Here is a 19083-nt window from a genome sequence, read left to right on the forward strand (position 1 = left end):
GAATCTTATTTCAGTTTCTCAGAGGAGGTAGGTGAACAGCTGTGTTTTACTCGAAGGCATTGAAATGAGGTCCCGTGTGCAGCGTAAAATGCAGATCCCCCCTTGCCCCCAAAACTATCGTGATACAAAATCTGAAACTAACAGTGTAGCAAACCCAAACCCAGCTTATATATCATTTTATTTTATTAGGTTAATATAGATGAAATTCATCCAGGAGGTGTGATTTGATCATTCCCCTAATGTTGGAACTGTGTGTGAGGTTGCCCTAGGAAGGCAGTCCCCGTGACTTGGAAAAGTGGATTATGTCATTCTAGCCACATGGGTGGTGTAGGGCTTGAGACAGATTTGACCACCTAGTACCTGTTTAGAGATTGCTGAGGGCTTCTTCAACCTAGTTGTAGTTCATATTAACCAAGGCCTCCAACCTACATTATTTGAATCCATCTTTAGACTTGTGAGGTACAGGCATGGGTGTTTATTTTGGATGCTTCCTGAAGAATTCTAACATGGAGCAGGCAGGAGCCCTGGAGGTAGTCATAAACTCTCTCTGATTCTCCCGCATGGCAGCTAGCCTGGCGCCAGAAGCAACTACATGCCACCCACCCCTCCTGCCCCTTGCCCCTCCCTCCCCCTATTCCCCCATTTTTTTGGAGCCTACTACTTATGGCTTTTTCTAAATGGCCTTTCTTCTAATTTGAGGTGCCAATCTATAATGCTATACCGTGTTTCTAAAAAAAACCCTTCTCTCTTTGCTTACGCTATAGGTGGTGGCAGTTGCCTTATTACTGGGTGGGAATCAAGATGTATGATCTGGTTGCAGGAAGTCATTGCCTGAAGAGCAGTTACGTCCTCAGCAAATCCAGAGCCCTCGAGCATTTCCCCATGCTCCAGAAGGACAAGCTGGTAGGAGCCATTGTCTACTATGATGGTATGTGATATTCCTTTTCTTTGCACAAGATATTTTTCTGTCCAATCATGACCGCTAAGAATACACAGACCTTTATTTATCTCACTGCAGTGAAATAGGTTTGCACTCCACTTGTAATGTTAACCTTAAGCAACAAACAAATGAACCCACATAGACAGAGAATCACCATTTTAGTAGTATTGGCTGAAAAACTACTCACAATGCTTTGCTTCTAACCTTTTTTAAATTAAGAAAGATTATATATATTCTAGACCAGGCTGGCCTGGAACTCCCTGTATAGACTAGGTATCTGTGCATCTGTGCTCACTTCCTGCCTCGGCCTCTGGTGTGCTGGGGTTGCAGGTGTCAGCCAGGACACCCGCCTCTCTGAGTTGTGTATTCCTTTACTTCTGCTTGCATCTCATGGTTGGCTTGGTCCATTTCTCACAGTTATACACTTCACTCCTCATACCTCTCCATTTGTTATATGTTTGGCAGTGACTGCTTGCCTTATGAATATATTATGATGTTGAAAGCAGCCGAGGTTCTGTAGGCTCTCTAGTGAAACCTCTGTTTTCAGGGGGTTATAAACCTGGAGAAAAATGCCCCTTGGGCTGAAATTGACACATTGTTGTTTTGTACAGACCTTAGACTTTGCCTCGTGTCTATTTGCTATGTGTTCACTGCGAATTCTTTTGTGCACCATATAATTCGTACATTTTTTGTTTGAGGAAACTAAGCAATGTGTTTCCAGACACACCATAGTCAACAGTGACAATACAAGGCAGCATAAGGAAAACCATTTGTGAATCTTCGTTGGTCATCTTAAAGTGTGTACAGTACTAGAAAATAATGTAGTGATATTTATTTCTATGGAGCTAAGAAGGCACAGGTGATTGTGCATGTTTAAACAGTTAGAAACTTTATGACACAAAGACATCTTAGCCTCTGAATCTCTGTAATCCCATCCTGTTATATGGTCTTTATACTTGATGCTAGATACATAAATTCTTAGCACAAAGGAATGTTTCATTGTGCTGTTTTAGAAAATTTGATGAAAATTTCCACATTATATTATGTGATACTATATTTGCCTTTTAAGGCTACGCTTTTTTTCTTTTCTCTCTTTTTTTTCTTTTGCCTTTTACCTTGTTCCACTGTTACCCTTCTGAATCAATTCAGCAGCTGTCTGACAGGCTTTTATATATAAATGCAGAACGTATGTGTGCAGAGGTGGCAGTGGGGACCAAACTTAAGAAAATGTCCTGGGAGTGACAATATTAGAAAAATGTTAAGGGTCTTAGACAGACATTAAAAGCTAGAAAATTAACAGTTTTCAGAGACTTTCAGCATCTGAGACACCACAGGGGGGGCCACTTAACTACTTTTTGGTGCCCTTGAAGAAGCCCACATGTTAAAGGACAACCTTCACCGTGAATCTGCTTTCTCTGCATCAGACCCTTAATGTTAACCATTGTAGTTTATTGGGTGATTACAGTAAAGAGGTTTCTGGCCCAGGAGGAGTAGGCATTCTGTAAATAGCTTCCTGTCTATACTCATGTGGAAATATCCAAGGCCTTGGCCTTCTCTTACTTCTTCCTCCCACACTAATCCTCCTAAATTTTTACTGTTCCTATAATGTGGTGTATATGTTAGGTACTACGCCTTGTGTGTTAGGCTGTGCGTAATGGAATCACTCATCGAAGAAACATTACTGTCAAACCTGGATTCATGACTGTCTTAGTTTTTTAGTATCATGCATTATAGATTCTTACTGTGGAGAATCCAGGGAAAGCCTGTATCCTAGTTACGGATGTATTGCTCTGAGATCCCCATGACTAAAGCACCTCTTAGAAGGGACAGCATTTAATTGGGGTTGGCTTACATAGAGATTCAGAGGTTCGGTCCATTATCATCATGGCTGGGAGAAGGGCAGCGTCCAAGCAGACAGGGTGCTGAAGAAGGAGCTGAGAGTTCTACATCTTCATTTCATCCAAAGACAGCAGAAGATCGTCTTTGAGGCACCTAGGAGAAGGATCTCAAAGCTCACAGCCACGTGGAGTCACACACTTCCTTCTAACAAGGCCACACCCACCCCAACAAAGTCACATCTCCTAATAATTCCACTTCCCATGAGCCAAACATATTCAAACCACCACACCTTTTTTGTTGTTGTTGTTTTGTTTTAGTTTTTAAAAAACAGAATATACACTGTCTTGCTAGAATTAAGAGGAAAAGTTCCTTTAATTCAGAATGGATTCACTTTTATAGTTACAGGCTATGGAAATAGAAGTTGATGAAAAATTATTGAGACCTCTTAGAATAATTAGAATAATTGATGTTTGGAAATTGTATAATCTTAAGGCTTGAACTGAAGAAGTCAAAACAAATTACTCTGGACATTTGAATTTAAATATTTGGCTTTTCGCTTTGTTCTGAAACTACTCAGGCTTCGATATGTGATATTAAAGGTGAAGCAAAACAAAAATGTATAAGGGTAGAGTTGTTTGCCCCTGCAGCGTATCCACAGATCCTGACAGTTCCTTTTTTAACCGGTAGGTATGGTGTGATAAGCAGACTAAGTGTCCCTGTAAAAATAAGGAGAAAAGCCACGCCAGGGCAAAGGAAGTAGTCACTGAATAATGTTCTCAGAAGAGGGAGGGAAAACGCCAGTCTTTCTGAATCATGACAAACCCATGTTTGTCAGGCCAAGGCTTCATGACTGAGATGAAATAACTTCTTGTTCCTAAGGAGCCATCACGTGCTTGGTTATGGGTAAGGCTTTTTGGCCATGAGCTACACAAGCGTCACAGCCTGACATCTCTAGTGCTCAAATGAAAAGCCATCCATGGCCTTGTGTACCTGTAGTCCTAGGGCTGGGAGGTAGCAGTGGGTGTGACCAGAAACGGGGTTGCTAGGGTTTGCCTTGGGTGCCAGCCTGGCTCCCACACTCTCAAAATAAGAACAAATGAACAAAAAACTAGCAAGCTCCTGCCTCAGAGAGAGACAATGGCTCAAGGGAGTAAGGTAGAGGTGGCTGTGGAAGAGGCTGAGGTTATGACACACACATGCAAAGGGAAGAAAAAGAACCATTGCATTACAAGACAGTACGAAGATCCAAGTTATTTTGAAGTGAAACCAGGCCTGAAATAAAATGAAGTTTTGGATGATGTCAGAAGCTTGATTCACCACAGACTTTTATTATTGTATCGCCGTGGAGTTACATCAGTATTAGGGAGTATGATGCTCTCAGACCATAGGAGCACAGAGCAGCTGGCGTTGCATGAAGTTGGCCTAGGGGCTGAAGCTGACGCAACCTTTAAGGTCTCTTCACCACGGAGCTGTTAAACCTTTAAGGTGTTCATTTAGAAGAACAAATTGTGCAAATATCAGAAGATTATGTATGTATGTATGTGTGTATGTATGTATGTATGTATGTATGTATTTATTTATTTATATTTTGAGACATTCCCAGTTTGTAATGCTTGTCTAGTCTGGAACTCACTATGTAGACCAGGTTGGCCTTGATCTCATCTGGCTGTGCCTCCTGAGTGCTGGACTTGAAGCTGTGCACTGCCATATCTGGCTCAAAAGTTTTTAAGCCTGTAGAGCCTTAGTTAATCCTAAATAAATTCTGATAGCTACTGTATATGATTAGGGCAAAATAAATTTTCCTAATTAAGTTCCTACATGTGGTAAAACATTTTTTTTCATTTTGCTTGTTTTTTTTTTTTTTTTTAATTTTCATAGGCCGAACTTGAAATTTTCACCCTACTCCCTGCCTCTCCCCCTTCTTACCACCCTCCCTCCCCATGCCATGCTAGTTTGTAGGTATGCCCCATCACACATAGCTCGTCTGATGTAATTCATGGGCTATTTTGTATGTGGCATAAGTATGACCCGCTGTGGTATTTCACTGTTAACTGTTAAAAGACAAACTGATACATATGGAAGAATAACTGCTATCTTTTTAAATGTAGGCAGAGTAAATGTCAAGTTTCTCCTTAAAATCCATATGAAATGAAAGGATACAAGTCACACACCAGATTTTCCCTCCAGTTGCAATTCCTTACATTCTTGATTGAAAACTTATAATTTGTTCCTTTCTCTATGAACCATTACTTTGTGTCTCCTTTGAGCTCCTAGTCCTTAATGATTAGACGCTTAATAGTTAGGCCCTGGCTACACTGCCTGCACCAAGAGTTACCAGGGAGAAAGAATGCTGACCAAGCCTTCTCTAAGAAGGCAGGCAGGTGCTGCAAGCGTTTCTTCGTAGGTGTTTTGCAGCACTGTGTGACTGCTGCTGGGGTGTAGCCTGGTCCTGGGGAAGTCATGTTGTTTATCAGCTTTAGTCCAGTTTTCTAGTCCCTCATAGTGGTGTCACATCCATTCTAGTGATCCCAGAATACGGGAGATGGGAGCAGCAGGGGCAGGACCACACTTAGCTACATTCTCAGTTCTAGGCCAGCCTGGGTTAGATGAGACCCTGGCTTCTGTGTGTGTTTGAGTTTTGAGACCAGCTCTCACGATATAGACCAAGCTTGCTAAAAACTTGAAGACATCTGCCTGCCTCTGCTTCCTCAGTGCTGGGATTAAATGCATGTGCCACACCATACCCAAGAGTGTGCCTTAAAAATAAAAATTCTAGTTTCCAAAGTAGATTCCTGGTGCCACTCTAGATGGACTTCATCATGTAATCCTGTGCACAGAAAGTGAGATATAATTAAAAATCATTAAATATTTACAGTCATTAAGTAACTCCATTAAACCTCTGTAAAATGAAATTGGAGAACAAAATTATAGCTCTAAATTTTTCCCTCCTGCCAGTCAAGAAAGGGATAGAGATGTCTGTTACTTTATACGCAGCTTCTAATTCCTTACACACAGATGAAAATAGCAACACGAAGAAATCATATTGGCTTTCCCAGTGTGAATAAAAGTTGGTTACATCTGTGTTTCAAAAGGGGAATTAAAAAAACCATCATTCACTAGAATATTCATTTTTATTCTAGTTTGAAACTCACAGCATACATAGATGAATTCAGCTGGTGAGAGAGCAAAGCCAATTTAATCTCTGGCTCCCCTGAGGTAAATGCAGTTCACGGTGCTGCCCCCACTCCAACCTCAGCTATAATCCCTGCCTCCTGGAGGTGAAAATGCAGCCAAGTGAGGAAAATCCTGCAGCAGGATATAATGATCCAAAATGACAGGGACAATAATGACAATGAATTCCATGTCTCCCAGTCATGAGGCGAAGATGCTTGACTAGGCTGACGTATACAATTAAATTGTTACAGGTACAGCAGGAGCTTGAGGTTAGCTGTGTGCTTTGGGGAAATGGTGCCTCAGGCAGAAGGCGGACAGTGGAGTCTAGCCTCTTTTGTTAGGAACAGCCTATTACACTTTTAGGCATGCACCAAGACTGTACACTTTAATAAAAGAAACCCCAAGTTAAAGACGAGTCTTTTAAGGTATTTATCTACTTTGAAAACTTAAAAGAAAATAAATTACTCAATACCATAAACTTGTTTTTTTTGGGGGGGGGCGGGGAGATCTTAATTTTTTTTACCCACTGAGTTCCAGGAACATAAGTGAAATCTAAGATGATGTCAGTAATCCTTATTTATGATACCTGTAAGCAAAGAGGTCGAGGTAATTAACGCAGAGAGACACATTGATATCTGCAGAGTTATGGAAATAGGTTGAATGGATAGCTGAACATTGTAGAGCTATGTTCTCACTGCCTGTTTTCAACTCTGGACTGCCTCTGCCTTTTCACACAGCTCTTTTAAGTGGAGTGCTATCTTCCAGAAGAATGGCCAAGGCTCATGCGGCTAAGCAGGCTCATCTACCATGTTTTAAGAAGAGTACACTAGAATGTCTGCTTGGATTTTTACTATCAAATTCTTTAGAAATTTCTACTTTTGTGTGCTTGAAATGTATAAGGTCCACGTAGGCAGTTTGTAACTAACTATAACTATTGAGGCTATATACTGATATTCACTTTACTTTTAAGGTTCTCAATTTTTCAATTTTTTGGTCAGCGGGGAAGTAGTCATTTTATTCATTTTTTTGATATCTGGTTTATTTAAATGTTTTTTCAAATAAGCATATGTATTAAGAGAAAAGATATCTTGAGAGACAAACTTCCCAATTGCCCTTCATTTCTCAATGTTTAATTTCTTTAATCTTTGATTGAATGAGATAACTAAAAAGAAACCGAGCTATTGAATTAAGAGGGTTATTGCCTATGTTCCCACTACCCTGAATGTACCCAGTCTCATCTGGATTAGAGTGCTATCATCCTGGGAACGCAGAATTGTCAAAATTAGGCACAACATAATAAAAACTTATTAGTACTATTTTTTACTGTAATCTTTTATCTTAAATGAAAAAAATAATTCATTAAGTTCTATTTGCAAATAATCCCTATGGTTTTGACCATTTTTAGGTTTTTATTATATAAACCTTAAAAGTATATAAATATTAACACATATATTAAGGCTTATATATATATCATAAATGTAGGTTACAGAGCATGATAATAAAGACTCTGGAATTTACAACCAGGCCGAGAGTCCAGAATATTACCAAAACAGTGAAGTTGTCTGTGACTGTCCCACACTCAATTCTTATCTCTGTTTCCTAGATGAGGGACCTTTCTCTTTTAAAAAGCATGAGCACTATTTGGTTTTTAAATGTTGCAAAATCATTATTCAGTGTGCTGTAAAAGTTGATACAAGCCCTTTGCAGAGTGGTAGGATGCCCAGTGCGAAGGAGATTGAGACGCTACCATTACATATGTCCCAGGAAAATGTTAACAGATGTCCACCAGGAGATATATACAGAAAGGTTCGCAGAATTGCCATGTCTGAATGAAAAAATGGAAATAAGGAAAATATCCATCAAAAGGCAAATAAATGATTTATTTCACTGTACATAGTGCAATTAAACCAGCGTTGAAAGTGGATGCGCTATTTCTGAACAGCGTGGATGAGTCTTGGCAATAGGGTGATAGAGTATGGTTAATGTTACCACGAAGGGCTGCTTCACAAATTTCACTGTATTTTGAATCATGCACTGTATATGGATGAATTTAGGCCACGATACCATACTTATAGTCTGTTTTGAGGTTTGAATAAGCAAATAAATGGAAAAACATTATAAACAAGTCATTTTCCAAGTATTGTTATATTTGGGTTGGTTCTATGATTACCCATCTCTGGTTTTCATTGAAAATGTTCTGAGGTTGTACAAGCATCTGGTTATGTAGTTAAATTTTCAAGATTTTTTTCCAAAAACCATTTGCCAAACCTTTTCAGGAAAAAAAAAAAAGCAACCCTATTGTGCCTAGGGACATGTTCCCAGTAAGTGATAATGTTTGTAATTTCAAGATTCAAAACAAGATGCTTTCAAAGAAATTTCTTCGGCTTTTGGATGTTAACACAAAGCATATTTGTTTTCTCAGTATTTTGTCCACGTACGGTTCTACCCTTGTAAACGGACCGCATAGCGGTTGGTCTTGATTTCCCAGTGTCCCCTTTCCTGTTACATTTCTCTTCTTCCTTTCTGTTGGTTACATAAATGAAGCTGACATCATTGCTCACATAGCAGGCATTTTTTTTTTCCTTTTGCCCTCAAATGCTGCCTTTTTGCTATTCAGTGTATCTGGATACCAACTAATGCTAAATGAAGTTTGACATATACCCCTAAGAAACAAAACTTATAAACTGTGGCTTCGAAGGAAACCCTGAATAAATAGGACACACGGCGTCCACCCAGGCTAACATTCAGCATATGCTCCAGCTTCCCGATGACGACGAGGCAGAGTAGGGAGCCCCCAGGAAACTTGGCAATTGTTTATTGCTCAGTTGTCAAGCATGTATTAAATACCAGGCTTTCTTGCTCGTGTAGATAGGCTTTAAAAATCATACAGGAGTAGACGTGATCAGATGTAACACACTGAGGTAATAGTTATTCATAGTGTACCATGTGTATATAAAAGCTTAAAAACCGCGAAAGACTTACCAGCGTCTTAGAGGTTGTATAAAGCAGCCTGATCAGATAGATCTGGTGGGTTTAGGAGAAGACTCTTCCTCTCTCGTTCTTGCTTAATGGCCCATATCTTGGATGGGGTAAAAAGGGATCCAGGGCAAAAGCTATTATATTAAATTTGTCCTCTCAGTTTGCTTATTTGTCTCAAAGTGAGTACAGAATCCATTAACCAATCATTGTATCTGCCACGGGTTTTGAGATAATTCACTACCTATGTGCCAGTTAACAGTACACTTTCTAAGTTAAGTCATTTTAGTCAACTCAACCCTTTATATGTTGTATGCTGGGATTGGATATTATGGTCCATACTTTTCAGGAAGGAAAGGAAAACGTAGATAAAGATTTGGGTCAATCTTTTTGATACATTACAATTGGTCGGGTGTTTGGTTAGCTGAGAGAACCTTACAGAATGACGACTATACTCTTGTGACCTGTCCTGTCTGTCACTGATGGCCTGTTTTCCTTTTTCATTGTTGCGATAAATCACTCCCACAAAAGGAACTTTAGGGAGAAAAGGGTTTATTTTGGCTTATAGTCTAGAGGTAGCTATCACAGAGAAGATGACATGGTAGGTAAGGAAAGTATTGGTGGCAGGGGCAGGACATTGGTAAATCACAGAAAGCAAATGGGAAGTGGGGATAGGCTGTAAAACCTCAAGGCCCACCCCCAGTGACCCACTTCCTGCAGTGAGACTCTCCTAAAGGGTCCACAACCTGTCCAAGCAGCACCAGCTGAGAACCAAATATCCAAATACTTGAGTCCATGAGGGACATTTCATATTTAAACCACAATCAGTTTTGGAACCCCAGTACCAGGGTATATGAGCCCTCTTCTGGCATCCATTGGCATTGCATGCATGCAGTGCACAGGATAAACATGCAGGCAAAACACCCATATACACAAAATAATGTTTCATTTCCCTCTTTCTTCCTCCCTTTCTCCCTTCCCTCTTTTTCTCTTTCCCCCCTTTCTTTTATTTCATTGAGAATGTAGTGTTGGTTGTCCTGGAACTCAACTATGTGGACTAGGCTGACTTCAAAGTCACAGATCTGCCTGCCTCTGTCTCCTTGATTAAAGGCAAGTGATACCATATCTGTCAACATTTCTTCAAAAATAATAAAAAAAAAGATAGTTCAACATGACATGTTTTTATTATCTGCAGAAAATAAATGAGAACAATACCACACATTACCATATGATATGGTACAACTGCTACTTCCAAAACTTGTAAGCTAACTCATGGCAGGCGTGACCTCCATAACTCACTCAACAAACATTAAATTCAAGAATAATCTATTTGATAGTTCTGTATCCTCTGCCTGGGACTTGAACCCAGGGCCTCCCTTGTACGGCATGCTGGACAAGAACTGTATTGCGGATTTATATCCCAGTCCTTAGTCTATGCCCATGAAGGTAAAGATTCTACTTTAAACAGAACCATGCCTCGGTGCTGACTAATACCTTAACATCTAGTATCTACTCACATCCACATATCCTTTTAACTTCATAATTTTAACAGATCCTTGAATGACAATTCAATTCGTAAATCAGACAAAATATTCCAAAGGTAGGGGGGACATGTCTATAATCTCAGGGTTCAAGAAGTAAAGGCTGAAGGTTGCAAATAAGAAGTCATCTCAGGCAACCTTTTTTTTTTCTTTGTGATACAAAACAAACAAACAGAAAAGCAAGGTGTGAATGCACAAGTGTGCAAGGATTTGGGCTTGGCAAGCTGTCTCTCTACAGATGGGGAAGTTCTAAAAGAGCCTGGCATGTTATACACACTAACCGTTTGAGCACCCCAGAGCCTAGGTCATGAGAAAGATGAGTCTGGGGTCAACCCATGCTACGAAGCAAAGGGCTCCCTGCTTAAATGTGTGCCAACAAACAAAGAAGCAGACAAAATCTTAATTAATATTTATACTCTTGACAGAAACAGGGGCTAGAGATGGATCAGAGGTTAAGAGCACTTAGTCTTTCAGAGGTCCTGGCTTTGGTTCCCAGCACCCACATGATTCACAGCCATCTGTAACTTCCGTTCCAAGGTATCTGGCATCCTCTCCTGACCTCCATAGGTAGGAGGTGCACATGTGGTGCAGATATACACACAGGAAAAAGACGTATATGCAGAAAATAAAGTTAAGTTGAAAATAAATTGAACTCAGGTAGCCAGGCATGGCATCTAGCACTGTAATCACTGAGCCATCTTCCCTCCCTCAACTCCCCATTCCTCCTCCTCCTCCTCTTTAAAATACAAGGTATTACTATGTAGTCTATGTAGTCTTGGCTGGGCTTTTTTTTTTTTTTTTTTTTTTTGACTTGATTAGTTTTAAAATTGCTAGATTCCTTTTTTAAAATAGTTTCCTTTAATAATGTCCTCCGCATTTCCTGCACCAGTAAATGGTTGTTGGATAGGAAATGGCATCCAAAGGCAGTGGCTTGACACTACTGTTGTCATTCATAGGCTGGGAGACACTTGAGTGAGTCTTGTGGTTCTCACCTGATCTGAAATTCACAGTGAGATCGCTTGCTGCTGAGGTTGGGGACTTTCACAGGTGTCTTTACTGCTCAGTTTGGGGCTTGGGAAGGAAGGCTGCGGTCATTGCAGCATTGGCTGGCAACGCTCTCCTCATTCAGTGTTCATCTGTCTTATCATCGGCTCCTCTTCCTGCTTCTCATTCAGCACCTGGAGCAGATCCCCTCATAGGGATAGTCAGCCTTCTTAATCAGTAGCTGGCTTGCCTCAAAGAACACACAAGTGACCAAAGCAGAAATACTAGGTTTCTCTTGATGATCACCTTGGAATCACAGTGTTCCTTTCATACCATGCTAATTGAATTGCATCCCCGAGGGTCAGGGTGACACAGGAGCAAGAAAGTAGGTGGCAGGATTAATTGGGCAGAGAGGGAGGGCCCTGCAGGCAAAGTTTAAGGAGGCACAACCAAACTGTAGGGTCAGGAATGTTCTAGGACGGGATGTGGGTATCCTGCTACACAGCGTTTGGATCCCACCCCCTTCTGCAGTTATCATCGCATAGCTAATTGGAATATTCCATTAGAGCCTGGAGGATTTTTAAATTAGTTCTTTTCTAATTCTGTTTTTCCTAATTTTTTAACTAAGTTAATTATACCTTTCCTGTTTTAACCATTTGCTTCCTTTAGAAACCTTGCACATAGGCATACTTTGCTTGGTTCTTTTCTGTTAATTATGAGTTTCCAAAAAGTAATGGAAAAGTAGTTTTCCATCATCTTTAATGTGCTCATTGCATGTGTATATTTGATGAGTCTATGCATCAGAAATACTGATGTTCAAACGGTCACTTCCTCCAGGTGGCTGAGCTCTTCCTAAATAGTCTATTACTGGTCTGACATGATGTCTGTGCTATCTTCTGTGACAAGTTATTTGGAGATTTCCATAACATTTCCCAGTGCTCCAATTTTTGTAAAGCAGAACAAACCAAAACATTTATTTCTTGTATATGCACGCACACCATGGTGGCATATGGAGGACAAAGGACAACTTGCAGGAATCAGTTCTCTACTTCTACCATGAGGCCTCTGGGATGGAATTCAGGTCAGAGTCTGTTGACAGTCACCTTTACGAGATTGATCATCTTTGGAAGTAGCCACTTCTCCAAGGAAGAACTGTGCGGGACTGCTTTCTAGGGCCTGGGTATTCATTGGTGCTGATTGGTTTGTATTTTTTGGTCTTTCAATAGAAAAAAATTAGGGCTAGTTTTGTTTTTAGAGATTTTCCCTTGCCTTACTGTTCATTCTGGCTCCTACTTGTATCTTCTGAGTGCTGGACTATTTTAGACATGTGCCCCAATGCCTGGCTTACAAAAATACTATAGTGGTTATTTTTTTTAAAGATGATAACATAATTACATCAGTTATCCCCTTTCCCTCTTTTATATACTCCTTCTTGTTCTTTATCAAGTCATGACCTCTTTATTTCATTAATTATTGTTAAGCATATGTACACACATGCACGCATGCTGTTTGTTCCTAAGTGCACAAGCACAGTCTGTACAGTCTATATACACATTTTCAAGGTTGGCCATTCGGTATTGGATAACCAGTTGGTGTTCTTTTCCTTAGTTGCCTGTAGTTCTTTGTGTGGGGCTGATGAGACCTCCTGAGCTTTCCACTGATCCTGTTAGCATGTCCACTGGTGTCATCCTTGTGCAGGAAGTCATGATTAGGTAGTCATGTTGGTGAAAGTTTATGGTTGTTTGACATTTCTAGGAGATACAGTCTGACAGTAAACTCCCTGTTCCTCAGGCTCCGAGAGTCTTTCTGCCCCCTCTTCCTCAGTGATCTCTGAGCCTTAGGTGCTGGAATTGTATTATAGATGTATCCAGCCATTGGGACTTGTGTAATCGTTTCAGTTACAAGGAGAACTTTCTTAGAAGTGTGACTACACTTATCTGTGAGTCAGATGATTAAGGACAAATATTTAGAGTGCAGTTAGAGATCATGCTGGTAGTAAAGTGGGAGTTGTAAATTTTTCTCCAGGATTCATGACTTTATTAACCCTGGAGGGTTGGCAAGATTTCCAGTAGCAGGTATGGCTTTCCTTTGGTTGGGTGGGTTCCTAAGTCCAAATCGAGAGGTTGGTTATTGCCAATATATCTGTGTCATTCCTACACTCAGGGGTATCTTCTGACCCAGCACATTTTTGAGCAAAGGAGAAACATATGGTGAGTTCTTAGATATAATGCAACTTTAAACTCCCATGTGTGCAGCTTTTATTTAATCTCATCAGTCATATTTCCAAAGAAATATTATTGAACAGCTTAAGTTTATTTTCAATTTTATTACTGTCACTAGTGTAATACGTCAGTGGATATGCGTAAACATTCTTGCATAAAGATATTTCACATAGTTTTGGTCACTGTGGTTATGCTACCAAGTGAATAACAAATTTTATTTTGCTTTAGGCCATTACAGATATGTCTTAAAGCTACATAAAATTACATACACACATAAAAAAGGGAAGGATTAGGAGTTAAAGCTAGAGATTATTCAAGCAGGACCAGATTTTCTTATCTTTCCTTTCTTCTTAAAGGTAATAGTGTGCATGTGTTTGTGTGTGTGTGCACACATGCATTATGTACATGTATGTGTACATATATGTGCATGTATGCATGCCTATGTGCACATGTGGAGGTCAGAGGAGACTCAGGTGTCCTATGCTATTGCTCTCTGCCTAATTTATCTGAGACAGGGTCTCTCACTGCCCTGGCCTAGGATGGTGGCCAGCGAACCCCAGTGATCCTCCTGTAGGCATGCCACTGTGTTGACGTAACAGGTACTCATGCTCAGTTCTGCTGTTTTAATGTGAGGGCAGGGAATTTGAACTTGGGATTTTATGCTTATACTGAAAAAGCTCTTTTCCATAAGCTGCCTCCCTAAGCTCCTAATACTTATTTTTGTCTTAGAATCTTAACATATCCTTTCATTATGAATGATAGTTGAAGATACTCTGTGTCAACCTCTAGCCTCCACATTCAAATTCATTGATGACTATACTTGCACAAGCAAGTGCACACATGTATACCTCACACAATAACCATGTTAATTCTTTGACTAAAGTGTATAGAATGCTGTGTAAAGATCAGTAAACCTTGCAGTTTAGTTATTTTTCATTTGGTAAATGGAAAATGAATCTTGCTTCATTTCTTTGGATGCCATAGAATGGCACACCCTCCCGTTTTATCTGTATAGAAAACGTAAAATTATTCTGTGAGTCTGCCATGGTATTATTATCATTATGTAAAATATCCTCTGATTTGTGTAAATTTGCTAAAACCCAGTTCACATCATCTTCTTGTACTGAATGCCAATCTCCTTAGTCAGACTCAGTGCTCATGTTAATTATAGTCTTTGAAAATAGATGGGCTGTACTTATATTAATACATAAAATTATATACTTCTTGGAAAACTCATTTTCATATGGATCATATAATAGCGCATTTAAAAAAATTTTAGAGATGAAGCTAATTAATTGTAGCGTGAGGTTAAGATTTTAAGGTTCAGGGGGCTTTCTTCTTTTGTTTTAGAGACTGTTGAGGAAAATGCACGGTCAGGTATAGGCCATGCTCAGAGTGTGGCATTTTGAAACTTAATGTAAATTTTCAGTTGTGTTCATCGCAAAAATATTCCATTAGAAATACAGTTCAGGGCCCATTTAGTAAGAAAGGAAGACAGAAAGACTTGACATTAAAATTTGAAGACGGGAATAGCAGATAAAATGTTGTAATGATTGGTCATCAGGAACCTGTGAGGATTGGCCATTTAGGAACTTGTTTTTAACTTCATTGTACAACTTAATGCCTACCTACCTGTTGGTGAGATTGGTAGGTGTTCGGGCTCTGACCACTCTTAATGTTAGTGCTAGCAGCCTTTGTAGGTAGTCCATTAATTTGGCCATGAAAATGCTTAGCAAAAGGCAGAAAATGGGGGCGGGGGCTAAACAATCCATTTTGGAGTCCTGCAGATGGTGGATAGCAGCTGTCTTAGAGGAACAGAAAGCCTGGCTAGCAATATGCATTTGGCCTTCAAAGAAAGAGCAATAGTAGAAGTATTAGTTTAATTAATAAAGAAAGCAGAAAACAAAAACCAGAAAGCCAAACCAAATCAAAAATAGAAAAAAATCCCTACATTGTAGTCTTGATTTCCTCTCTACAAGCAAGCTGTGGAAGTGTAGCAGAAAGCTGCCTACCCCAAAAGGCCATGGGGCGGGGGGGGGGGGGGGGGAGTGGGAGGGGAAGGGGAAGAAGGGTAATGAGACGGCTCCATTGGTAAAGGCTCTTGACACCAACGATGGCTTAACTAGGTTTGATCCCTGGAACCCATATGAAGGCAGAGGAGAGAACTGATTCCACAAAGTTGTACTGACCTGACCCGCATACTCAAAATGTGGCATGTATCCGCTACCCCACAGTAATAATAATAATGAAGAAAACTTTTTTTAAAAAAGGTAAACTATTAAGGCTACCTAGTCTGCGGATATAAGTAACACTACATATACTCAAGAGCTGGCATGATTATTATTTCAGGCTAGGCATATTCAAGGTAACTTCATTACTGCCTATAATGCTTACATAGATAGTAATTTACATTAATAAAATACTTTTTAGAACATTCACATACTACTTGTAAAAATTCAGCTTTGTTTACTAGACAGGATCGTACACATACAGACATTGTAGTTACACGAAATATGTATGTCTACTATGTAAAGCAAGATCCATATTCTTTTCAACATTTTTTACTGTATTTTCTCATCCTACCTTTGTGTAGAATTTACATCAATATGGTCTTTAAATATAAGGAGGAAAAAGTGAATTTCTTCTTTCAATGATGTCAAATTTTAAAGTAGCAGAAGACATCATTTTTTTAAAAAGGTGAAGTCTCGCCAGGCAGTGGTGGCTCACTCCTTTAATCCCAGCATTTGTGAGGCAGGGGCCGGAGCTTTCTGCATTCAAGGCCATCCTGGTCTACAGAGTGAGCTCCAGGACAGCCAGGGAAACCCTGTCTCTTCAAAAAAAAAAAAAAAAAAAAACCCTAAGTATAAACATTATTAACATAAGCATAATAAAATACATATACAATTTAGTGTAATATTTAAAGTAATATAAATACCTAGATGCAATTAAACACCTCACTCACTAAAGTCTAATTATTTTAATTTGCTACATTTGCTTTTAATTTAACCTTGGCCTTGTCTGCTTCCTACCCCACCCAAATGTGAACAGAATTAATTCACCCCATACATTTTAATTTAGACTTACCTTTCCCCTCTTTGATACTATAGCTCTCAGTTCTGATAGCATATAACCACACCTAGGCTGTAGGAGAGGGTATCCCAGGGGTCATTTGTGAGGGGACCTTCCTCCTTAGCTGTTCCTCTGCTCTCTCTGGGGAAGATCCTCTCAACATGTGCACTTTCTGCTGTAGATTTGAGGCTATGTGCCCATGTTAATTCTTTTGAATTCTGGCATGTTCACTATCATTTTTATAAACACTAAACCTTAATTTTTGGGCTATGGGGTATGGGGTGGTCTTGTGATTCTAGTGGACCCGACTTGAGATCATTTACTAGTTTAGGATTTTCCCTCAACAGTACATCCCACAAACTACTCGAGATCAAGTTGGAAATTCTGGGTACTACCAACAGCAACAAACGAGTCCATTGAGTAGTAAAAAAATGAGTCCCTATTGGCTTGGGAAAGAAGTGACTGCTATTGGTGTCTGTGACTTGTTTGTTAAGGGACTCATACACTAAGAACTCACAGTCAGATGTTAGAACTAACTCATGTTCCACAAAGCTGCCCGTGTTTTGCATCAGAATGAGAATCAGAAAGGCCTCTGGACCCTGTTGCCCCATACTTTCAAAGTGATCCTTGACCTGTAGAAGGGACAATTCAAGGATTAAAGGAAGGAATATGAGGGAGCATGAGGTCAGAGGTGGGGCTCCCCTGCACAGGAGGGTGGAACCTCTCACTTTGATTTCAGATTTCTTTCTGTCCAGTGTAGAACCGGGGATCTTCCAGAAAATTCGGTATCACCAAACCCCGAGTACTTTGCGTGATTGTGCTGTTCTCTGTGTTATACATTTAGTTCATCTGATAAAGTGAAGTCATGGGCTGGGTGAGCTCTAGAGAAATGTTGACTGCCTTCGAAGCAGCAATTGACTTTCAGTCTGGGCTAAGGACCAGCCTGTGCCTCGTGTGTCACCTTTTGTCCATTAGGGAATCTGGCACTATCATCTGTGCCTCTTGTGTTTTCATCTTTACTACTTCAGGTATTCAGAAGTGTGTGAGAAGTCTAGAGATAAAGGAACTCAGTTGCATGGGGGATATCACTGAACTCCACATGATTTCTGGGTAGTTGATTGAATATTGACATGTGGTTATGAATCTACTTTTTTCTCCCTTGTCTTCTTTATATCTTGTCATTGATACATCTATGTGAATTCCACAGTGACTATCAGTACTATATTTTCTTTCTTTAAGGATTTGTAAAGACCTTGCAAAAGAAAAAAGAATCACACACCAAAAAAAAAAAAAAACAAAAAACAAAAAACCCAAAAAACCAGACTCAAGTCTATAAATGTCTCGAAGAGTTTCTATACAGTTAGTATAGCCATTATCAATACCTTCTAAAGATTTCTTTTGTTTAATTCTGTTCTCTGTTCTTCAATATTGGTCTTATTAATTTGTGAATATTGGGATTGCTATAGTACATTTAGAATATTAACTTGAAATACTGTGCAGTTCTTTTTTTTCCCTAGAAATGATAAATTCTTTTTTTTTATATATAACTATCAACTTTGTTTACTTTTGGTGGAACTGGAATCAAATTCAAGGCCTAACTAAGCAAATGGTCCAGTAAATGTGCGATATTCCTAGCCCTCAATTTTACTTATTTTTTAATATATTTAGTTATGTTATTTCTATGTAGTAGTTGCATATTGCATCTCTATCAGCTGGATAGGATAATAGGTGCTGAGCCAAATTACAAAAAGCTCTATATTCTCTAAAGACTTTCAGACAAAGGGAAGCTGTCGTAAAGCACTTGAGCATTAAATACAGAAGCGCTCAGATACGCCACACTAGGTGAGGTAGGTATAGGAGCCCTCCCTTAAGTGTGCAATAGTTTCCTAAATTTTAAGAAAGTATGGTCAAGGTAAGTTGGCCATACCAAGTCAAGGTAGGTGGGAAGGATGTGAAAAGGGTCATGTCGGCCAGTGGTTGGAAGCTCAGGCCATCAACGAGGCAGCCATGTGATGGAGCCTCAGAAGATGCTAAGCAGAGAGAGGCACAGAGGGCGTGGATTGTGGGAAAGCATATACTCCACTGGAACTGTGTACCGTGAGTAAAAACACTGTTTGACAAAGATATAGCACCAGGTTTGGGGGATGAATGTCTTTGAAGAGATTAGTGCTGCTCTGAAGAAGCCCTAGTGTAGAAAGAGCACTGAAGAGAATGGGGTGCACCTCAGTGCTTCCCTTTCCTTCACCACCTGCCACCCTTCCCCTCCCCATCCCATGGCCACTCTAGATTTTCTTATGTTATTGGTAGCTGTCTTTGTGGCTTGCCTCTCTCTGTAAGT

General features: G+C 39.8%; 1 protein-coding gene across 3 annotated transcripts in view; it reads left to right on the forward strand.

Annotated features, from left to right (window-relative positions):
* Gpd2 (glycerol-3-phosphate dehydrogenase 2) overlaps positions 1-19083 on the forward strand; it is a 134418-nt gene that overhangs the window by 70192 nt on the left and 45143 nt on the right. For all 3 annotated transcript variants that reach the window (XM_052182500.1, XM_052182499.1, XM_052182501.1), the window contains exon 6: positions 765-928. In XM_052182500.1, coding sequence (XP_052038460.1) covers positions 765-928 — 164 coding nt within the window. The remainder of the gene's footprint in view (positions 1-764; positions 929-19083) is intronic.

This window comes from Apodemus sylvaticus, chromosome 5 (genome assembly GCF_947179515.1).
Source record: "Apodemus sylvaticus chromosome 5, mApoSyl1.1, whole genome shotgun sequence".
Classification (NCBI taxonomy): domain Eukaryota; kingdom Metazoa; phylum Chordata; class Mammalia; order Rodentia; family Muridae; genus Apodemus; species Apodemus sylvaticus.